The sequence below is a fragment of the Dermacentor silvarum genome, chromosome 6 (assembly GCF_013339745.2).
Source record: "Dermacentor silvarum isolate Dsil-2018 chromosome 6, BIME_Dsil_1.4, whole genome shotgun sequence".
NCBI classification, from domain to species: domain Eukaryota; kingdom Metazoa; phylum Arthropoda; class Arachnida; order Ixodida; family Ixodidae; genus Dermacentor; species Dermacentor silvarum.
In genome coordinates this window covers 87,849,252-87,865,919 of record NC_051159.1, presented here as the reverse complement: position 1 = coordinate 87,865,919, position 16,668 = coordinate 87,849,252, and the positions used below count along the sequence as shown (strand labels likewise).

The following is a 16,668-nucleotide window of genomic DNA, read 5'->3' as shown; positions in this document are numbered from 1 at the left end:
TTACTGAGATGAAAAACTTGTTCTGTCCTGAATCTTATCCCACCAGTGGCTCCGCAAACAATGAAATCGTCCCATATTTGCATGAAAGAAAAAAATGCCTATATTGAAGCAGTCAGTATGTTTCTTTGGCTACTTGGCGCGACATAGCAAGTTCGTTCAGCGCGAGCAGACAGAGAATTATGCGAGCGGTACCTATACTTGCTGTATTGACATAGAAGAAATCAATTAACGCGTATTCCAACTGACACAAAACCACATCAAACTAAATAATTAATTAATTAAATGTGAGGTACACTGTGCCTCAGGCTATTCTTAACCACGCAGAAAAAAAGGGTCCTTCAAGAGAAAACTCGCTTCATGAAAAGAGGGTGCGGCGGTCGCCGTACTCACAATAGACGGCCAGCTCCTGGGTGTCGGACACGGGCCCCCATCCGGCATCGTTCTCGCCTTGGCAGGAGTAGTTCCCCGTGGCGTTGCGCATCACGTCGGCCCACACGACCACCCGCTCGGTGCTCTCGTTGAGAATCTCGCCATCGCGGTGCCAGCGCACGCGCCGTAGCTGACCCGGGTTGCCCTCGAGCACGTTGCACGACAGCGTCACCCGGGTGCCGGGACCTTCCTCCAAGAACGGCGGGGACACCACCGCCGCCACCGTCGGGACGTCTGCGAATCAAATGGGAGAACCATGTCACTCTTCTGGCGTAGTAAAAAGTGCCCCGCACAGGTTTGGATAGGTCAGTATCGGTACGGCGTATTTGTACTCGGTACACAATGTTATAATTTTATTGCGTTAGCAATTATATGGACACTCCAGGCGCATCTCCACCGTCATTGTCGCAATCTGCGTCGCCGTGATGTTCCATATAATGTCTAAGTGCGATAGCACCGTGGCCGCGCGCCGTATGCTGTAGGTGCGAGCGAAAGCGTGAGAGGGTGAGTCGAGGATGGTGGCTTGATCACGCGCGCGCGAGGTAGGAAGGCGGGGAGGAAGTGCACCGTTTTCCACCGCGCGTACGGCACCGGGGGGAGGGGAGGGGGGGGGGGGGGGGTTACTCCGGCTGTGGCTGCGTATGGTGCGGCTCAGCGGGGCCGCGCGGGCCCTATCTTGAAATCGATGTGCAAGAACAGAGTCTAGGTACGCCGAGGGCTCATAAATAAATATATATATATACATCTTCGTGTGTGCCATGTTTTCGTCGCTTAGTTCACCTTCAAGCAAAAGGCAGCAACAAGGTCAATTCACTCGCTGCTGCTGCCGCCCTTCCTCACGCGAACGTTTTGACAGCGAGTGTCTGCCGCTCATTGAGTGAGATGTGTTCATGTTTGCCTTTGAGCGCGTGACACGATGCTCGTTATTTATTTAGGCAAATGTTTACGAGTTTATGTGGCTGATAAATCTACTATTATTACTTCATGTAGCTGTCTACTAATTTGCTACCGCAATCAATGCTCCGCCTTTCGGGCGAGAGTGTCAATTTTTTAATCGTGTAAACACATATAGACACGGCACACATACAGGCAAAAGCGGAAGCAGGCTAAGAACTGTCTCTGGTAAAGGACATCACACCCCCGCTCTTAGAAAGGAGAAAAAAAGAGGAAAGAGAGAATAAGAAAAGATAAAGAATAATAAAGCCCACTACTACACATAAAATCTTGAACTTAACCAACATAATGAATATAAGTAATATTCATGGGAAATTAAACCAGCAATCATCACATCTACACACGGAGTACGAGCATTTCAGGTCATGGGCAGAGCTTCTTAGTTCCCGACTTGTAGATGTAACTGCAAACACTTGAGCATTCGTTTTCAGAATGTCCAAGTGTCAACATTTGTCGAGCTGTACTGCTCAGTACAGCAGATTGATCTTTATCGAACTACACACAAATGATTTCCTATTTTCGAAAGGTCGAGCTTCAACTCCACGAGGAGGCTCACGAGGCTGTACGTGAATTCTCCTCAACCACGACATCCCAGAACGGAAAGAAAAGAGAAAGGAAGCAAAGTGCTGAACATTATTTGATGCAGTGCGAATTATGTCTCTTCTATTTGTTACTGTGAAAGCAAGCAAGGCCAAGCGCTTGTAATAAATTCCTTGGGAAGACGCGAACGCAGTTTAGAGTAACGGTGCTCCAAAGGCCTAGTTCTTGCAGCCACGAAAAAAAAAAGTGCAAAGTACCGGAATGGCTAATTTCGCTCCGATATTTATTACAACCTGATTAGCGTGAGCGCGCGATCGTTAAGTCCGGCTTCGTCGGTTGTATTACAGGGCAGAACGAAGTGACTCGTGCGATGGTATAGAGTGATATCACTTTGCAAGCGGCAAGCAATCAAAGGTTGTATTGCAATCAGCCTGGACTGTCATTGCGAAATTAGCTGCATGCAATTAGCCATTCCTTCCGGCCCTGTCACAACGAGAGTAGGTGCTAGCCATGGGGGCTCGGGGGTGGTGAGGCCGGACTCATTGACGCGCTTTGTAGGCTCTGTGCCTAATTGGGTGGTTCGAACGGCAAAGCTTTCAAAAGAGTACGTAGTGAATGATCATGAGCTTTTTTAATGCTGTGACTGTCTGCATAAAGCATACAATTGTAACTAGAGCTTATTCAGTGCACGCTGGTTGATAAAGTAGTCAAGTGTTCCTCGTTACAGCTGCTCGAGACAATTGGCAGCTGTCGGACAAGTAAAACAGGAAGAACCGAACATGCTTGAAATAACTCGCAGCTGTCCACGCCAGCCAATAGAACATACAGAAATGGCCGTTGGCGACGCCAACGTTAGCCTTGCCAGATAATAAATAATTATGGCCAGTCATCAACACGAAAAATAAACAACATGGAACGCATAAAAGCAAGTTCTCCTTCACGTCAGGAGCCGCTAATGATACACATAATGTGCATTTACCGCAATATTTCTTGGCGTCGGTGATGTGAGCGCCTGTGCACGTGATATTGCATTTCGTCACCAGTACAACGCTTGTATCGTTTAAAGAATTTGTAGTAAAGACACACCGAGTCAAATATGTAAATCTTATACAGTCTATGTCCGCGAAAAACTTTAGTGGAAATGGAAATATCAAACTGCTGGATAGCAGTACTCTGCAAGTCGTCCTAATTAAGAACCGCCAACTCCGTGGTCGAGGTGAAACTAGCTTTAGGGGCGACTGTTTTTCGGGTTTCCGTTTAACCTGGCTTTAACTAACAGCCAAATGAACAAAACCATTTCGCTGGTTCCTTCACGGTGAGAGCAATCAGAGATAACAAGCCCATCTCCTCGAGAGTAGCGCGACACACGCCCGGAAATATCATAAAAAATAATAATATGAAGGCAAAAAAGCGAGGGGATGCCTTCTGGGAGGAATCAATCCGCTCCTCGCAAGTATCGCAGCAGGGCCGCACTTCGCGCTGCTCGTGTGAATGGCTGCGTGGCGGGTAATGGAACGGCGCGTATGCGCGCTGCACAGGGAAGCGTGAAGCGTGCTGAATAAGCTGCCGGTAGTGATCCGAATATATGCACGTATTGTGCGTGCCCCCGTGGGGAGGAAAGATACGTTTGTGCCCGTTTTGCCCCAGTTTTGTGTGTATTCCTTCGTTTCCTGATTTTGTTTTGCTTTTTTTTTTTTTTTTGGTTCTGCAACTGAAAGGACTTTAATGTGTTCTCCTTCATTCCCTTTCTTTTCCTGCTGACTGGCTTCCCGTGTTATTCTATATTGTGGACTTTAGTTTTTATTGAAAAGGAAAATAAAAGTCACTTTTCATATTTCCTTTGACACTTTTACAGCTTGCGTTTGTCTTTGGTTTATAGTATTGTGTTAAGTCAAGGCAGGGAAGCCGACTCACCCTCAAAGATACCGTGGCTTTCATATATACACATTTTCCTGCATATCTTTCCCGGGACTTCCTGTTTGTCGTTTGGGTTCGGCAGGAGAGCCCCCTTTCTGGAAGTGAATCATGGCGTGGGTCCCCTTGATAGCTTTCAAGATGTGAACTCCGCTGCTTGCCGTTTCACTACATTAAACTTTACGCCCGTCGAGGCGTTGAGAGATGATGGATTTCCCTTTTAGGCTTTGAAGAGAACGCGCTGTGCACGCTGCCATAGATATGCTTTCTTAGTGGCAGACATTTGGCATGCTGTGACGAGAATACGGCGCCTTATACGGGAAAATGAATAACTGCATTGCTGCTCTCTTTGTACAGGGTTTGAGTTTGTTGTTGGAGGTCCTGTCGGCAAGACGCCAGTGTCCCCAAGAAGGATGTTACGGGCGCCGCACGCTTGGCATTTTGTTGAGGGTCAAGAATATTTGACGCTATAAATCTCTGACCTGAGCTGCTCAGCAGGCGGTCCTTAAGTGATCTTGTTTGATCCTCCGATTATATCAGCTTAGTATGTTCGTTTCTTCTTACAGTGATGCTGTTGTTGTTTCATGGGTGTCAATTATTTATGGCAGCTATAACGAATAATGAGAAAGAACACATCCTCAATGTTTAATTTTCTTTATTGCCAACAGTGCTTCTGCGGGAACAAAATATTCCGACGATGTGAATCAAAACTTCGATATCGTATTTTTTAACCGTTTTGATTAAGTGAAATGTACTGACTCGTCCAGTTGCCCTAACTTCTGTAAAGAACAATAGTGCGGAACAAAAGCCAGACGAAAATATAATGAAATTCTCTAGTTTATCCCGTTGCACCGCCCGTCTCAAATATTTGTGATGTACGTAAGCTTCCTTGCGTTTTTGTACTACGGTCTCTTCGCAAAGCTTACGCTCGTGCTTAACCATACTAGTGCCTAATGTAGGAAGGAAGTCTGAGAGACTTAAAATAGTGGGAGGGAGATCCACAGCGTTCGTAACTTCTTTTATTCTGCGACACTGATTATCAGAAACAACGAAATCAATTCTATTTACCTAAAAACATGCCTTCAGGCTGTAAGCTTGCTCTAAGGCAGCTGTGTACCATAGAGATTACGGGTTCCCTATAAACGTCGCAACAGCGCCGGTGACTTTGTCTACCGTCGGTGAGCCGTACATTTGCAGCTCAAGTTAAAAAAGACATACTTGTACTTGGCACGAGTAATGAGCAATGTTTAAATGTGTGCGAATATTCCACATTTCTAATGCGAATTGAATAGTGTTTGATGTTCTATTCGTATCTTTAGTTTTTCAATTCACTATTGAAAGTTGTCGAATATTAGTTTCATTGGAGTACGCCATTGGAAAACAAGAGTTCTTGCAGTCTACAGGGAGAAAGACTGGCGCGAGTGGAGACTCTTCATCATTATTCTGCTGGAAGAAAACCGTGGCTGTTGCGCTGACAAACAAGTTCACGAAGGAGCACGTGGAGAAGATTACTTTTTCACAGTAGTTAGCAGCCGTTAAAAAGCATGAATTCACTGTCGCGATTTAAGTGAAGCAATTTGTTATTGGTCTAATACCGCCATGCTTGGACACATTCAAAACGATGTGCATAGCCGTATAGTATTGTCCTTAGCTTCTTCAACTAGCACTACATTCTACAACATGCATCTCGTGATTGCACATTGTTTCTTTTTTATTATTACTGTCAATCTTTTTATTATTACTGTCAATGTCATGCAGCATCATATATGATTATACTTTTCTTTCATCCTCATTTGCAAGCTTCTCAACTGTCCTGACATGAGGTTAATGGCATTATAGGTGTCAAATAACTACAAGAGCTTTTTTTCTTTTTCAAACATAGTCTACAGAAGCTTTCAATTCCAACTCTTTAAAATTTGGGAATATTATATATTCAACTCGATATTCGGTCATTTTTCCCGAATATTTGTATTTGTTCCGATTCAACAATTTAGCTATTCGAGCACCCCTAGTATGTTTTTACTTCAAGTGGCGCGTCAGTGGCCAAAGCAACGTTTAGCCGCATACAGTTCCACGTAAAAGGACTCACGTCTAGTTGCGCAAGAACATATGCAGGCAGACTATTGTCTGAGTCAATTTTGCTTTTCAGTGGATCCAGCGTATTTGTTACAGAGGCCTAATTTGGTCGCGGATGGTCGTAGAGATCGAAGTCAGCACTTGGACTAAAAGACCATGTAGGAGAGGCTACGCTCTGTAACACTGCAGGAGCGGACTGTACTTGATTGATTCTTATGTCTTGTTGGTGCAGTATTCACAATAAATACATAAAAGAACTAAGGAATGCAGTGATTCTTGACTTCAAGCGCATTAACCTAAACAGACAGAAAAAAAGGCACCTATAGGAACAAGCGCTCGTGCCTATATTATGGATCCTGTTATAGCACGGGGCTGAGATAACGTAATACTAATCCACTCTATTTTTATTCCAGATGCACCCTAAGTCCTCCCTGATTGGTTAAATCCATCATTGGCCCTTCGTGATTGGTCAACTTTCCTGGGCCGCGCCCTGGAATACAAACAGTGTGGAATTGTTTTAAGTTATCCTGGTCCAGCTTTTTTTGCTTCAAGATACCGAACTGAGTGGGCACACTTTCCCCCTTAAACACACGCGCTCAATTGTTCTTGTGTCTTCTGTCTCAAGTAGCTGGTGCAAGTACAGTTTACTTCAAGGCCTCACTCACTTCAAGGCCTCACTCACTTCAAGGCCTCACTCACTTTAAGGCCTCACTCACTTCAAGGCCTCACTCACTTCATGGCCTCACTCACTTCATGGCCTCACTCACTAAATGTAGCTAAGCCGCGCACTATTCTAGAATAAAGTCCCGACAAAAAGGTATTTGCTTCCGCGTAGTAAGCCCAGCAGCGTACTTACATAGGATGTCCAAGTGGGCAATGTTGGAAGAGTTTCCCCAGCCGATGTCATTCCGCAGGCCGCAGCTGTACCGGCCACGGTCTCGCCGCGTCAGCTGCCGTATGGTGAGAGTCGGCAGCCCCGGATTGCTGGGTTCCAGCCGTTCGTCCTGGTCGAATCGCAGAGGTGCATCGTCCTTGAACCAGCGCATGTCGAGGATCATGCGTGGGTTGGCCGTGTACGAGCAGTGCAGCACCACGTGACCTCCCTCCTTCACCACACCCACGCGGCTCTGCTCGATTTTGACCTCTGGTGGATCTGCGCGTACAAGAGACGAGGAAAATATCATTAACAAGAGCTCAGGCACTGCACCTAACCGTAATTGTGACCGGCGCCTCCTCGTGGATATACGTAATCGTTGGCAGACGAGAACATGAAGTAAATGCCGAAACCGGCGTTTTAATTAAAGTGACCTGCAAACAGTTTCTTTCACTTTGTTGTTAAGCTCGCCCCACAATATTATCTCACTTTATGCACGTCTCTAACTAAAGAAGTACAGCAGCCCGAAACGTAATTTTAGTCTGGTTGTCGTGTGCACAATCGGATTGCTGATTCGTAATCAAACAAACATGACATTCAGTTTAATGATACAAGGTCGAGGTAGGCGTGCCGTCATATTAATTAGATAACCGACTCCTGGTAATTTTACAGTAAAAGCTTCCCAGCATGATACGTGGCACGCTCTATACTGTTTCACATTCCTATCAGCTTTGTACGCTTTCCATTCTTAAGTTGCTTTGTTTCCCTCTGTATAACTTATTTTCTATTACTTTTGTCTACACTACTTCCTTTAATATGTCTATTTGCCTGATTTGTTCATTTAATTTTTTTAACGAATCGTCATGGGACTTCTTTTGAATTCCCTTATGCTATTGATAAGACTGTATACCAAGAACTACTTTGGTTGATTCGATGTGTTATAGTCACTGGTACGTTTTAAACCTCCGGAATGATCTAACTCTCTCTTTCCAAATCATTTGCCAATACATTTTATGGAATATAGTTGTGTCTCACTCACTGAATAGAAACAGTATTGCCACTCCGGTATACTCGACGGTCACTGTCTGCCAGTTTTATCGTCTACGCGCCCTGCGAATTCTCCTCGATCTCTGCCAAAACTATGAGAAATGCTGCAATTCGTCACACATGCTACAAGGATACGTTCTGCCTTGGACTCGCCGGGCAGTTCTGACGTGATTTTAAGCTTAACGGCACTCCCGAAAGATTAGACTTGCTTGTTTCCCACGTGTGATTTCGAAAGCGCCAACATCACATACCGCGACAGCTGCAGTGCCTAGTAGCAGAGAGAGCACGAAATATTCAGCGCAGTCCGTTACTGTTTCTTTTCGGCGCTGATGTATAACAGTTCTTCGTCGTCTTTTCTTTATTCCTTTTATTGCGATATCAACTTTACGGATATTCAAGTTGCTTTCGCGCCGTCGTGTTGTCCAGCTATCGACGGCGCCTGCGCGTTCCCGGGTGTGGAGTGTTAAACGGTCTCCAGAGACGCGCACTGCGTCCGGCTGCAAAAAGTGAGTGCGGGAGTACCGTCACGCTATAGCACTAAGCTGCTGCTTCTTCGCTTGTCGGTCTTACTATTCTCGTCAGTTGAAAGTCTGAAATGTGCTTACCTTCAGTCAGAAAACCGTTAAAACGGGGGTTAATACTATGGAGGAGACTTGTGCCGTTATTTTATGAATGTCTGGAAACATATATACGGTGGCAGGCACGTAAAGCGACATCTTTTAGACTCGAAGGCCTATTAGCACAGCTGCTTCGATACATAAAACTGTTCTTGTTGCTTCACAGACCGGAAGGAACTTGCAAACAAGCTTGTGAAAAACAACTGCGTTATTCAATATATTGTTCTATAATGTACGAATAGAATATCTAATATCTATTTCGATGCTTTATTCCCCACCATATCCGGTTGGCTGCATATGGTTTTATTAACGAAAATCGAGCCTCTTGGTTCCCCCAACTTTTCTCGCATTGTGCTGCAATACTAGTATAAACTTGTTGTACCGAGGCTTGTCTTTCCGTCGAATACTGCCCTACTAACGTAAATAAAGCGACTTACAATACAATGCATGACGTGAAATAAAATAAAAGGGGGAAAATTCTAATTTTTTTGTCCTTTGTCAACAGCCTTGTATCGTTCATAAACCCCCACTTCTACAGGGCCTAGAGTAAGCCCTCTATTTATGGAAGGTTAAACCGCAAAAAAAAGGGGAAATGGAAAATGGAATTGGGACTAATGCATTTTGTGCATGAAACGAAATCAAAGTTTATAGAAAAAGAAAATGAAGAGAGGGGCGCACAGAGTTGGCCATGGGCTTTGCGCCAAACACTCGCTTTGAGTAATGGCGGCCGGAAAACGTGTCCTGCCTGCAAACGGCTCCTCTGACGCCGGGTAGAAGGTTCTTCCTTGTTCGAGGGCCAAAGCAAGCGTGATACGAAACGCTTTCTGTCGCATCCATCATTGCAAATATCCTCCCATCACCCCTCCCTCTAAGCATCACATGTGGACGCTGCTTCACACATGCTCCACAATGAAATTAGAAGTGCGCAGCCGAAAATCCGGCTGCACATAAGGGCCTCTCTTTAAAAGGCCGGGTAGTTTCCCCCCAAAAGCGGGATCACTTTTATAACACTTGACACCGTGCATCTATCGCTCAAACCACGGCGGATGTGAGCGAAATGGGAAATGAGGAAACGATTGCTTTTTGCGACACGAAACCGGCAAAAAGGAGCATGAAACCTCTCGAAGATCTGGTGCGACGGAGGAATAAATTTGTGGGATGAGGCAAAATGTTAAACGTTCCAGCGCGAAAGGGGAAATTCGCGAAATCAGGGATGAGACCAATCTCCCGAAATGTTTACATCGCGTCGATACGGCGGTCCATGAAGGCAACAAAAAGACGGCTCTGGGGAGAGGGGGGGGGGGGGGGGCGGCAATGGAAGGAGACAACGTGCTGTGTTTGCGCTAATAAATACATTTATTTGGGTTACAAACTGTCTTTAGATTGCCTCTACAGTCGCAATGTTCAATGTAAGTTGGAAAAGTGCGCGTAAGAACTTCAGCTGCGTGCAGTTCTTCCACCTGTGATACCGACAGTATACAATTTATTGCGCAGAAGGCATAAAAAACTATTTCTCTGGCAATTTAGTGCTAAATGTGAGAGAGATGCGTTTGCATTACGTTCCACCTTCTTTGATGTCCCGGATTGATGATTAGAGCCATGTTCACTATATTGCAAAGTGTTGTTCGGGAGCTCACTCGACACACGTCCGGCCTATATACATAACACGAATACACGCAGAACTGCCGCGCGACTTCGTCGCTAGAGGCACTTTGCGTGTATTCGCGGGCTTCTTCTTCTTTCATGCTCGGAAAAACACTTTTATGTATCACGTACTGAGCAACAGAAAGCTGTATCGGGAGTTTTTCATGTTGCTCTACAATCTTCTCATTGACACTTTGATAATTAGGACAGTACTTCTCGAGTTAGATAATTAATTACAATTACCTAATTAAATCTCAGTAACCAAAAAATTACTGGCGGCTACTCCACTGTACTGGAAACAATACGCAGTAGTTTGCTTCGCGTAACGACGTTCCTCTCTTTTAAAATCGTGCTGCGTGATAGCTGGGACACCCTCTATATATATATATATATATATATATATATATATATATATATATATATATTCCCTTTTATACCTCCGCCAGGTCACTGGCTTCCCACACTTTTGACACCCGTAATGCTAGCGCACTAAATTGAAAAAGAAATGCCTCTTTGCCTTCCGCGTCAAACATACAACCGTGTTAAGTATGGCTGCCTTCTGCTTGCATGCAGCAATATTCTCTGTATCAATACAATCCATACACTAATTTGGATGCAGTGTTCTTCGCGCCCCGTTGTTTATATGAGCACATGCTCATCTTCATTATGTACCTGATAGGGCACATAGCAGCGCGCCTGAAGCAGTCCGTTTATTCTAATGTGACTTTATTTGTCACATTTGTCATCATAAAATTACGGAACGGTTCATTTTCGTCAACTGGGTTTTATCAGCCGTCTTGTGAACATTGAGCTTCTAAGAGGTAAGTTTCCAGGCCACCTCCTGCATTTGTTCCTCGTTGACACACTGAGGCAACGCCCAGTCTGCCTTCACGCCAATTTCTCTATTTGCAAACCGGAGCCCAACGTCACCGGTTGGCAGTGCGCCCAGACGGTTCCATAACGAGAGACTAACGTAGGCCTGCCCTTTCCACGAGATAAAAGCGTCGCCGCGAAGCGGCTCGTAATTCAGTTTTTCTCTGACGCTCTTCGGCCTACTTTCACAGTCCCAAATATGGCCCGGAAAGCCCTTGGAAAGACACACCCGCGACAGCGCTGACCACTCCGCGGCTCGCTCTTAAGTCAGGCACGCGCTGGCGCCGCCATCCATGCACCTTAATGGCGTCAGCGCTTCGGGCGTCGGAAACACAGGACCGCGACCAGACGCGCCAGCAGCGACGCAGGAGCAGCTGCCCCGTTCCTTCCGACAAGGCCTAGCCCGATGGGCCAAGCGCACACCTTGAAGGGCCCGTGGCGGCAGTTCTTGTCTATACCTCACCGGCCCCCTTCTGCGCGGCGTTTGTGCTAGCCTACGAGAAGAGCTCTCCTATCGCCGAGCAATTTCCTCAGCGGAAGCCGGCCGGTATTGCTTCGCTCTTCCAGAACCCTCTTTGGCCGGAAATAGGGCCAACATTAGCGCGGTCTGCTCATCCCGGGACACCCTCGAAGCTGCGGCGGCGCTTGGCTTATTTTGCCCGTGTCCTCTGCGGAGAGATCCGTTCCGAAAAGAAGAAAGGTGGTCCGGAGTGAGACGGGGAACAAAAAAGGGGAAAAAGGAGGATGAGATCTAAGGACGGGGCTCGTAAATTAAACGCCGGCAGTGCAAGCAGGAGGGCGGTGATTGTGTGGGCCGCCCTTGGTCGCAGCGAGGGTACACACACTGCTTAACAACCAGGATTCAACAATGCTCCGGAGAGGAACGTCATTATAAAATTGGGACAACTTCCGTTGGTGCTTGTTACTCCCTCGTGTTTTTTTTTTCTTTCCTACTTCTTTTGTTTCTGGTCTCTCTTGCGCACCATGATGGCTAACGATCATGTCTTCCATTATTAAAGGGAAGATACAGGATAACAAGGTAGTTTTCATATATACTTTTTTTTTTCCTGGCCTACAACAGTAAGCAGATTTTCAACTTTTTGGGGGGGAGGGGGGGGGAGTGGCAGGGCGGTGTTATGTTCTGGCTGTCTGCCTTGAGGGATATCGCGTTAAAAACGAACATATTTCTCCGACACGTTCATTATGTCTTGGTGTGTTGAAAACAATGAGCTAATCATTAGAAGAAACAAGTGCTCGTAACATTATATTATTATTATTATTATTATTATTATTATTATTATTATTATTATTATTATTATTATTATTATTATTATTATTATTATTATTATTATTATTATTAAACAAAAAGGTGGTGGCGTACTTATTGTCGGTGACAGCTCACTGACATGCGTAAGGCGCAGCGGGATAGAAAGTGAACAGGAATCGATTTGTCTTGAAGTCAGCCTAGCTCGATGTGAAAAATTGTCAATCGGAACCTTCTACGTTCCACCGAATATTTCTCCTGCCTTGTTTGATGAGGTCATCTCTTCCATTGAAAGTGTCTTATCCTCCCATCGCAAGCACAGAGTAATCCTTCTTGGTGATTTTAACACACCAGGAATTGATTGGAACACGCTTACATATTCTCATTATAATCAATACATAGAGAACAAATGCAGCCTGTTGTTAGACTTCCTGTCCTTCTGTTCTCTTCAGCAGCACAACTTGATCGCCTAATCCTGTGGTAACGTTTTAGACCTTTGCCTCTCGAATAATCAAGCTATAGATGTCTCCCGTTCTGATATTTCCCTTGTCCGTCCCGATAAGTTTCACCCCTCACTTAAGATAACTGCCTCTGTGTCAGCCTTGAGGCAGAGCTTCTCCACTAGCATTAATGAATCTTCTCGCTTTGCTTTCAAGCGGGGTGATTAGTTGGCTTGTATGATTTCTTGTCCACCAGAGATTGGTCCCTTATCACAGATAAAACAATGTTGATGACCGAATAGATCAGTTTACGGAGCTTGTCTTGAGCGGTATGCGCAAATACATTCCTCAGTACAGTCCTAGGCGCTCTAAATATCCCCACTGGTTCTCATCTGAACTTATAACTGCCCTAAATCATAAAGATCGCGCGCACCGTAAATCCAGAATCCCTGTGCCTAATGAGTGGAGAGAAGAATTCCGCTTTTTTCGAACTCTCTGCAAACGCCTCTATAAGCGGGATCATGACTCATATATTGCATTCTTGGAGAAGAGCGCCTCCGACCGGCCGGCGGAATTTTGGAAGTATATCCGCAAGCGTAGTAGTAATCGCGGAGAGTGTTTTCGCCTGCTCGACTCTAGTGGAGTAGAAGTCCAAGCAGTCGCGGATTGTTTTGCTGCCCATTTCTCTTCCTTATATAAACCTTCAGGTTTCAACGCTGGTGTCAGTCAGCAGCACACAGCGGCTCCTACATCTAGTCCTGTGTTGTTTGACCAAAAGCTGATCAGCGAATGCCTTAAGCGCTTGAAGCCTTCCCTATCCTGCGGTCCTCATGGCATACCTTCCGCAATCTTAAAAGCGTACGGCGCTATATTTGCCCCAGTATATTGACATCTATATTTAATAGCTCCCTGAATGCTTCCACTTTCCCTCGCATGTGGAAAATTGCTCGTGTTTTTCCTCTATTTAAGTCTGGCTGTAAAACCGATGTCTCAAATTATCGACCAATTTCTCTTCTCTGTGCCACGTCTAAGGTATTTCAGCTTGCTCTTCACAAGGTATTGTCTTGTACTGTGAAGAACACATTGATTCCGAATCAGCATGGATTCCTCACCGGCCGCTCCACTATCACAAATCTCGCAAGCTTCATGACACAGATCTCCGCGCCGGTACTTCAAAGGGGGCAAGTAGACACCATATATTGCGACCTTAGTAAACCTTTTGATGTGGTAAGCCACTCACTGCTTCTCATCAAGCTTACGCACTTAAGTGTTGACTCGTCAATTGTAAATCTCTTGCGGAGTTATCTTATTGATAGATCATGTTTTGTTAACGTCAACGGCCAAACGTCTTCTTCTTACATGGTAACCAGCGGCGTTCCTCAAGGATCAGTTTTAGGAGCACACCTTTTTTTAATTTTTATTATAGATGTCCTTTCCGCCATTCGGCATTTTTAATTCCTTCCATATGCCGATGACTTAAAGATTTTTAAGGCAATTCACACTGTTGATGACTGTCGCATCCTGCAGTCTGACCTGCTTTCTTTTTCTAAATGGTGCACAGATAATAACCTCACCTTAAATGCTGCTAAGACAAAAATCATGGCTTTCACCCCCAAAACAGTAAGCATTTCTTTTTCTTATTCAGTATATTCTGTACCATTGTGTAAGGTCCGTGAGATCAATGACCTTGGTGTACTTTTTGACACAACCTTACACTTTTCAGCTCACACTAAACGCGTTGCAATGCGGGGCATGCGCACTCTTGACTCTGTTTATAGACTGTCGATAGAATTCAATTCTCCTACACCGTTCCGTAAGTTGTACACAACAATCCGTCTTCCTCAACTCGAATACGCGTCGGTCGTCTGAAACGGCATTTCTAGATCCAACAGTGGCATTATAGATCGGGTTCAGAAAAGGTTTCTAAGCATATATCATCACCGCTTTGCTAACACGGACTCTGGGCCCTGCTCTGGCACTGTTGGATTATTGCCATTGCCCTTACTTCACTGCCGACGTAATCGCGCTGACCTGCTTTTCCTTTTCAAACTCCTTCACGGTATTCTCATGTGCCTCGAACTCCTCAGTTGTATCAAGTTTCGTATTCCGCGCAAGATCACCAGAGAACACAGACCTTCCCATGTGGCTGCCTGTCACCACCAACACTCAACCGTCCACAGAATACAGAGTCTTTATAACGCCCAATTTCATGACCATGACATTTTTCACAACTCTCTGTCTTTGTTCTGCTCCGAGCTTTCCGTTATTGTGTCTTAGTTTCATATATTGTTCAACTTCCCTTCTCCTCCTTTTTATTATGTGTGCACTTTGCGCGTATGGTTACATGTATTACATGTACAGATGTATACTTATCTTTTCAAGATTGTTATTTTTTATTCATTTTTTTACTGATATTCGCCTGCTGTATTTCTTTTTTTTATGTATACGAGCGCCAGCACCTAGACCTCACGGTTGTTCCTGGGCACGATAAATAAAAGATTGATTGATTGATTGATTGATTGATTGATTGATTGATTGATTATTTGATTTGAAAACATATACACACTAAAGGGAAAGCGAGGAGCAAGGCTGGCAACTGCCACCGGAAGGGGCACTACGCCTGCCTACTCTTCAGAAAGGAGGAGACAGAAACATATAAATAGAAGATAGGAAGGAGGGGAGGAAAGAGGAAAGAAAGAGCGAGATGACAAATCTCAAGTTCAATATCGTGAAACAGACACGGGTGGTATGCGTTCGTCCATTAGGCGCAGGCGAAACTAACCTGCACTACGGCTGCGTATGTTGTTTCCTTTTTCCCCAAGCTTAGTTAAACACATCCCGAGTTTATTTACGGTAACCTGTAATTATCTCCCAGTAAGCGCAAACTGGTAAACGCCCTGCGCTACAAGCAATCAACTTTCAACCCCGACGCTGATTATGTGATAACATTATCAGCAATTGCTCTCCCGGCTCGAGGAGACGCACGCTTTCCGCAATTAACAAAGCGGATAGTAAAGGTTCGTAAATTATTGACCGCTTGGAACCGCCGCGTTTGTTCTGCAATTATGGATACTAAAAACTGCAAACAAGAAAAAAAAACCAAACCTGGCACTGGCATCCTAGGTCCAAACTCGTCAAGTTAGGCTAGTTGGTTAATGGCTTTGACCAGAACGAATGCGTTCTCAAACTTTTCTCATCGCACCGTTTTACGCTTCTCCTGTGATGTTCAAGTGACGACCCTCACTTCCGTGTTGATTACGTGTCGACAGAAGTTCGTCGTGTTAACTACAGCATCGAAGACGCAGGAGCAGCGCTCAAATATCGCTTTCGTTGTTCCTCGGAACGTAGCTAAAAAAGCTTCAAAGGTAGTTGGCGTGCTCTTTATTGTACTAGTCAGAGAAGCCAACAAGCATGAAAGCAAACCGAATGAAGCAACGTTTCTTTTCTTCTGCGTACCTCTACGAAAGATCGTACAGACAGCCCACAAGCGGAGGAGCAGCCAAACGATGAGTTAATATCTTACGAGCTGACTCACTTCTTGGAAGAGAGAACGTGCGGCTAACTTGTTTGTATAGCCGAGGCCTCAAAAAGAAATAAAGTAGCGAACAAGGTAGAGTTATAGAGACCTCTTTAGGGTGCCTTGGTGTAGCCCCAAGATGGTTAGCACGTCTCAAAGACCAAGCTGGCTAGGTGAGCGTGTACAAATAGAGGTCTCAAAAACAAAACAAGAAGAAAAAAAGAAAAACAAACAAATAAGCGAGGGGCTTCGCTGAGGTCTGGAAGTCGCCGGATACTTCGGCTCTGAAGGAAGGGAAGTTTTTTTTTTTCCCCTGGGTATCCGTGATGTCCCTGTGGTCCCTAAAGCTCCAGTGTTTCGTCAACCGACGGACACGTTGGCACCGCAAGTTCACTTAGTGGGGCATAAGAGGAGGGCTCCACGGAATCGTTTTAAATAATTATTGGCCTAACCTAGTGTCCTTGCATTTTTCGGTTGTT

The 16,668-nt window shown here is 45.2% G+C and overlaps 1 protein-coding gene across 1 annotated transcript in view; it reads right to left on the bottom strand.

The window, feature by feature from the left end:
• The window catches only part of LOC119455705 (hemicentin-1-like), a 242,471-nt gene that overhangs the window by 17,761 nt on the left and 208,042 nt on the right, over positions 1-16,668 (bottom strand). Inside the window, 2 exon segments of the mRNA XM_037717130.2 lie at positions 391-663; positions 6,770-7,066. Of these exon segments, the coding sequence (XP_037573058.1) occupies positions 391-663; positions 6,770-7,066 (570 nt within the window).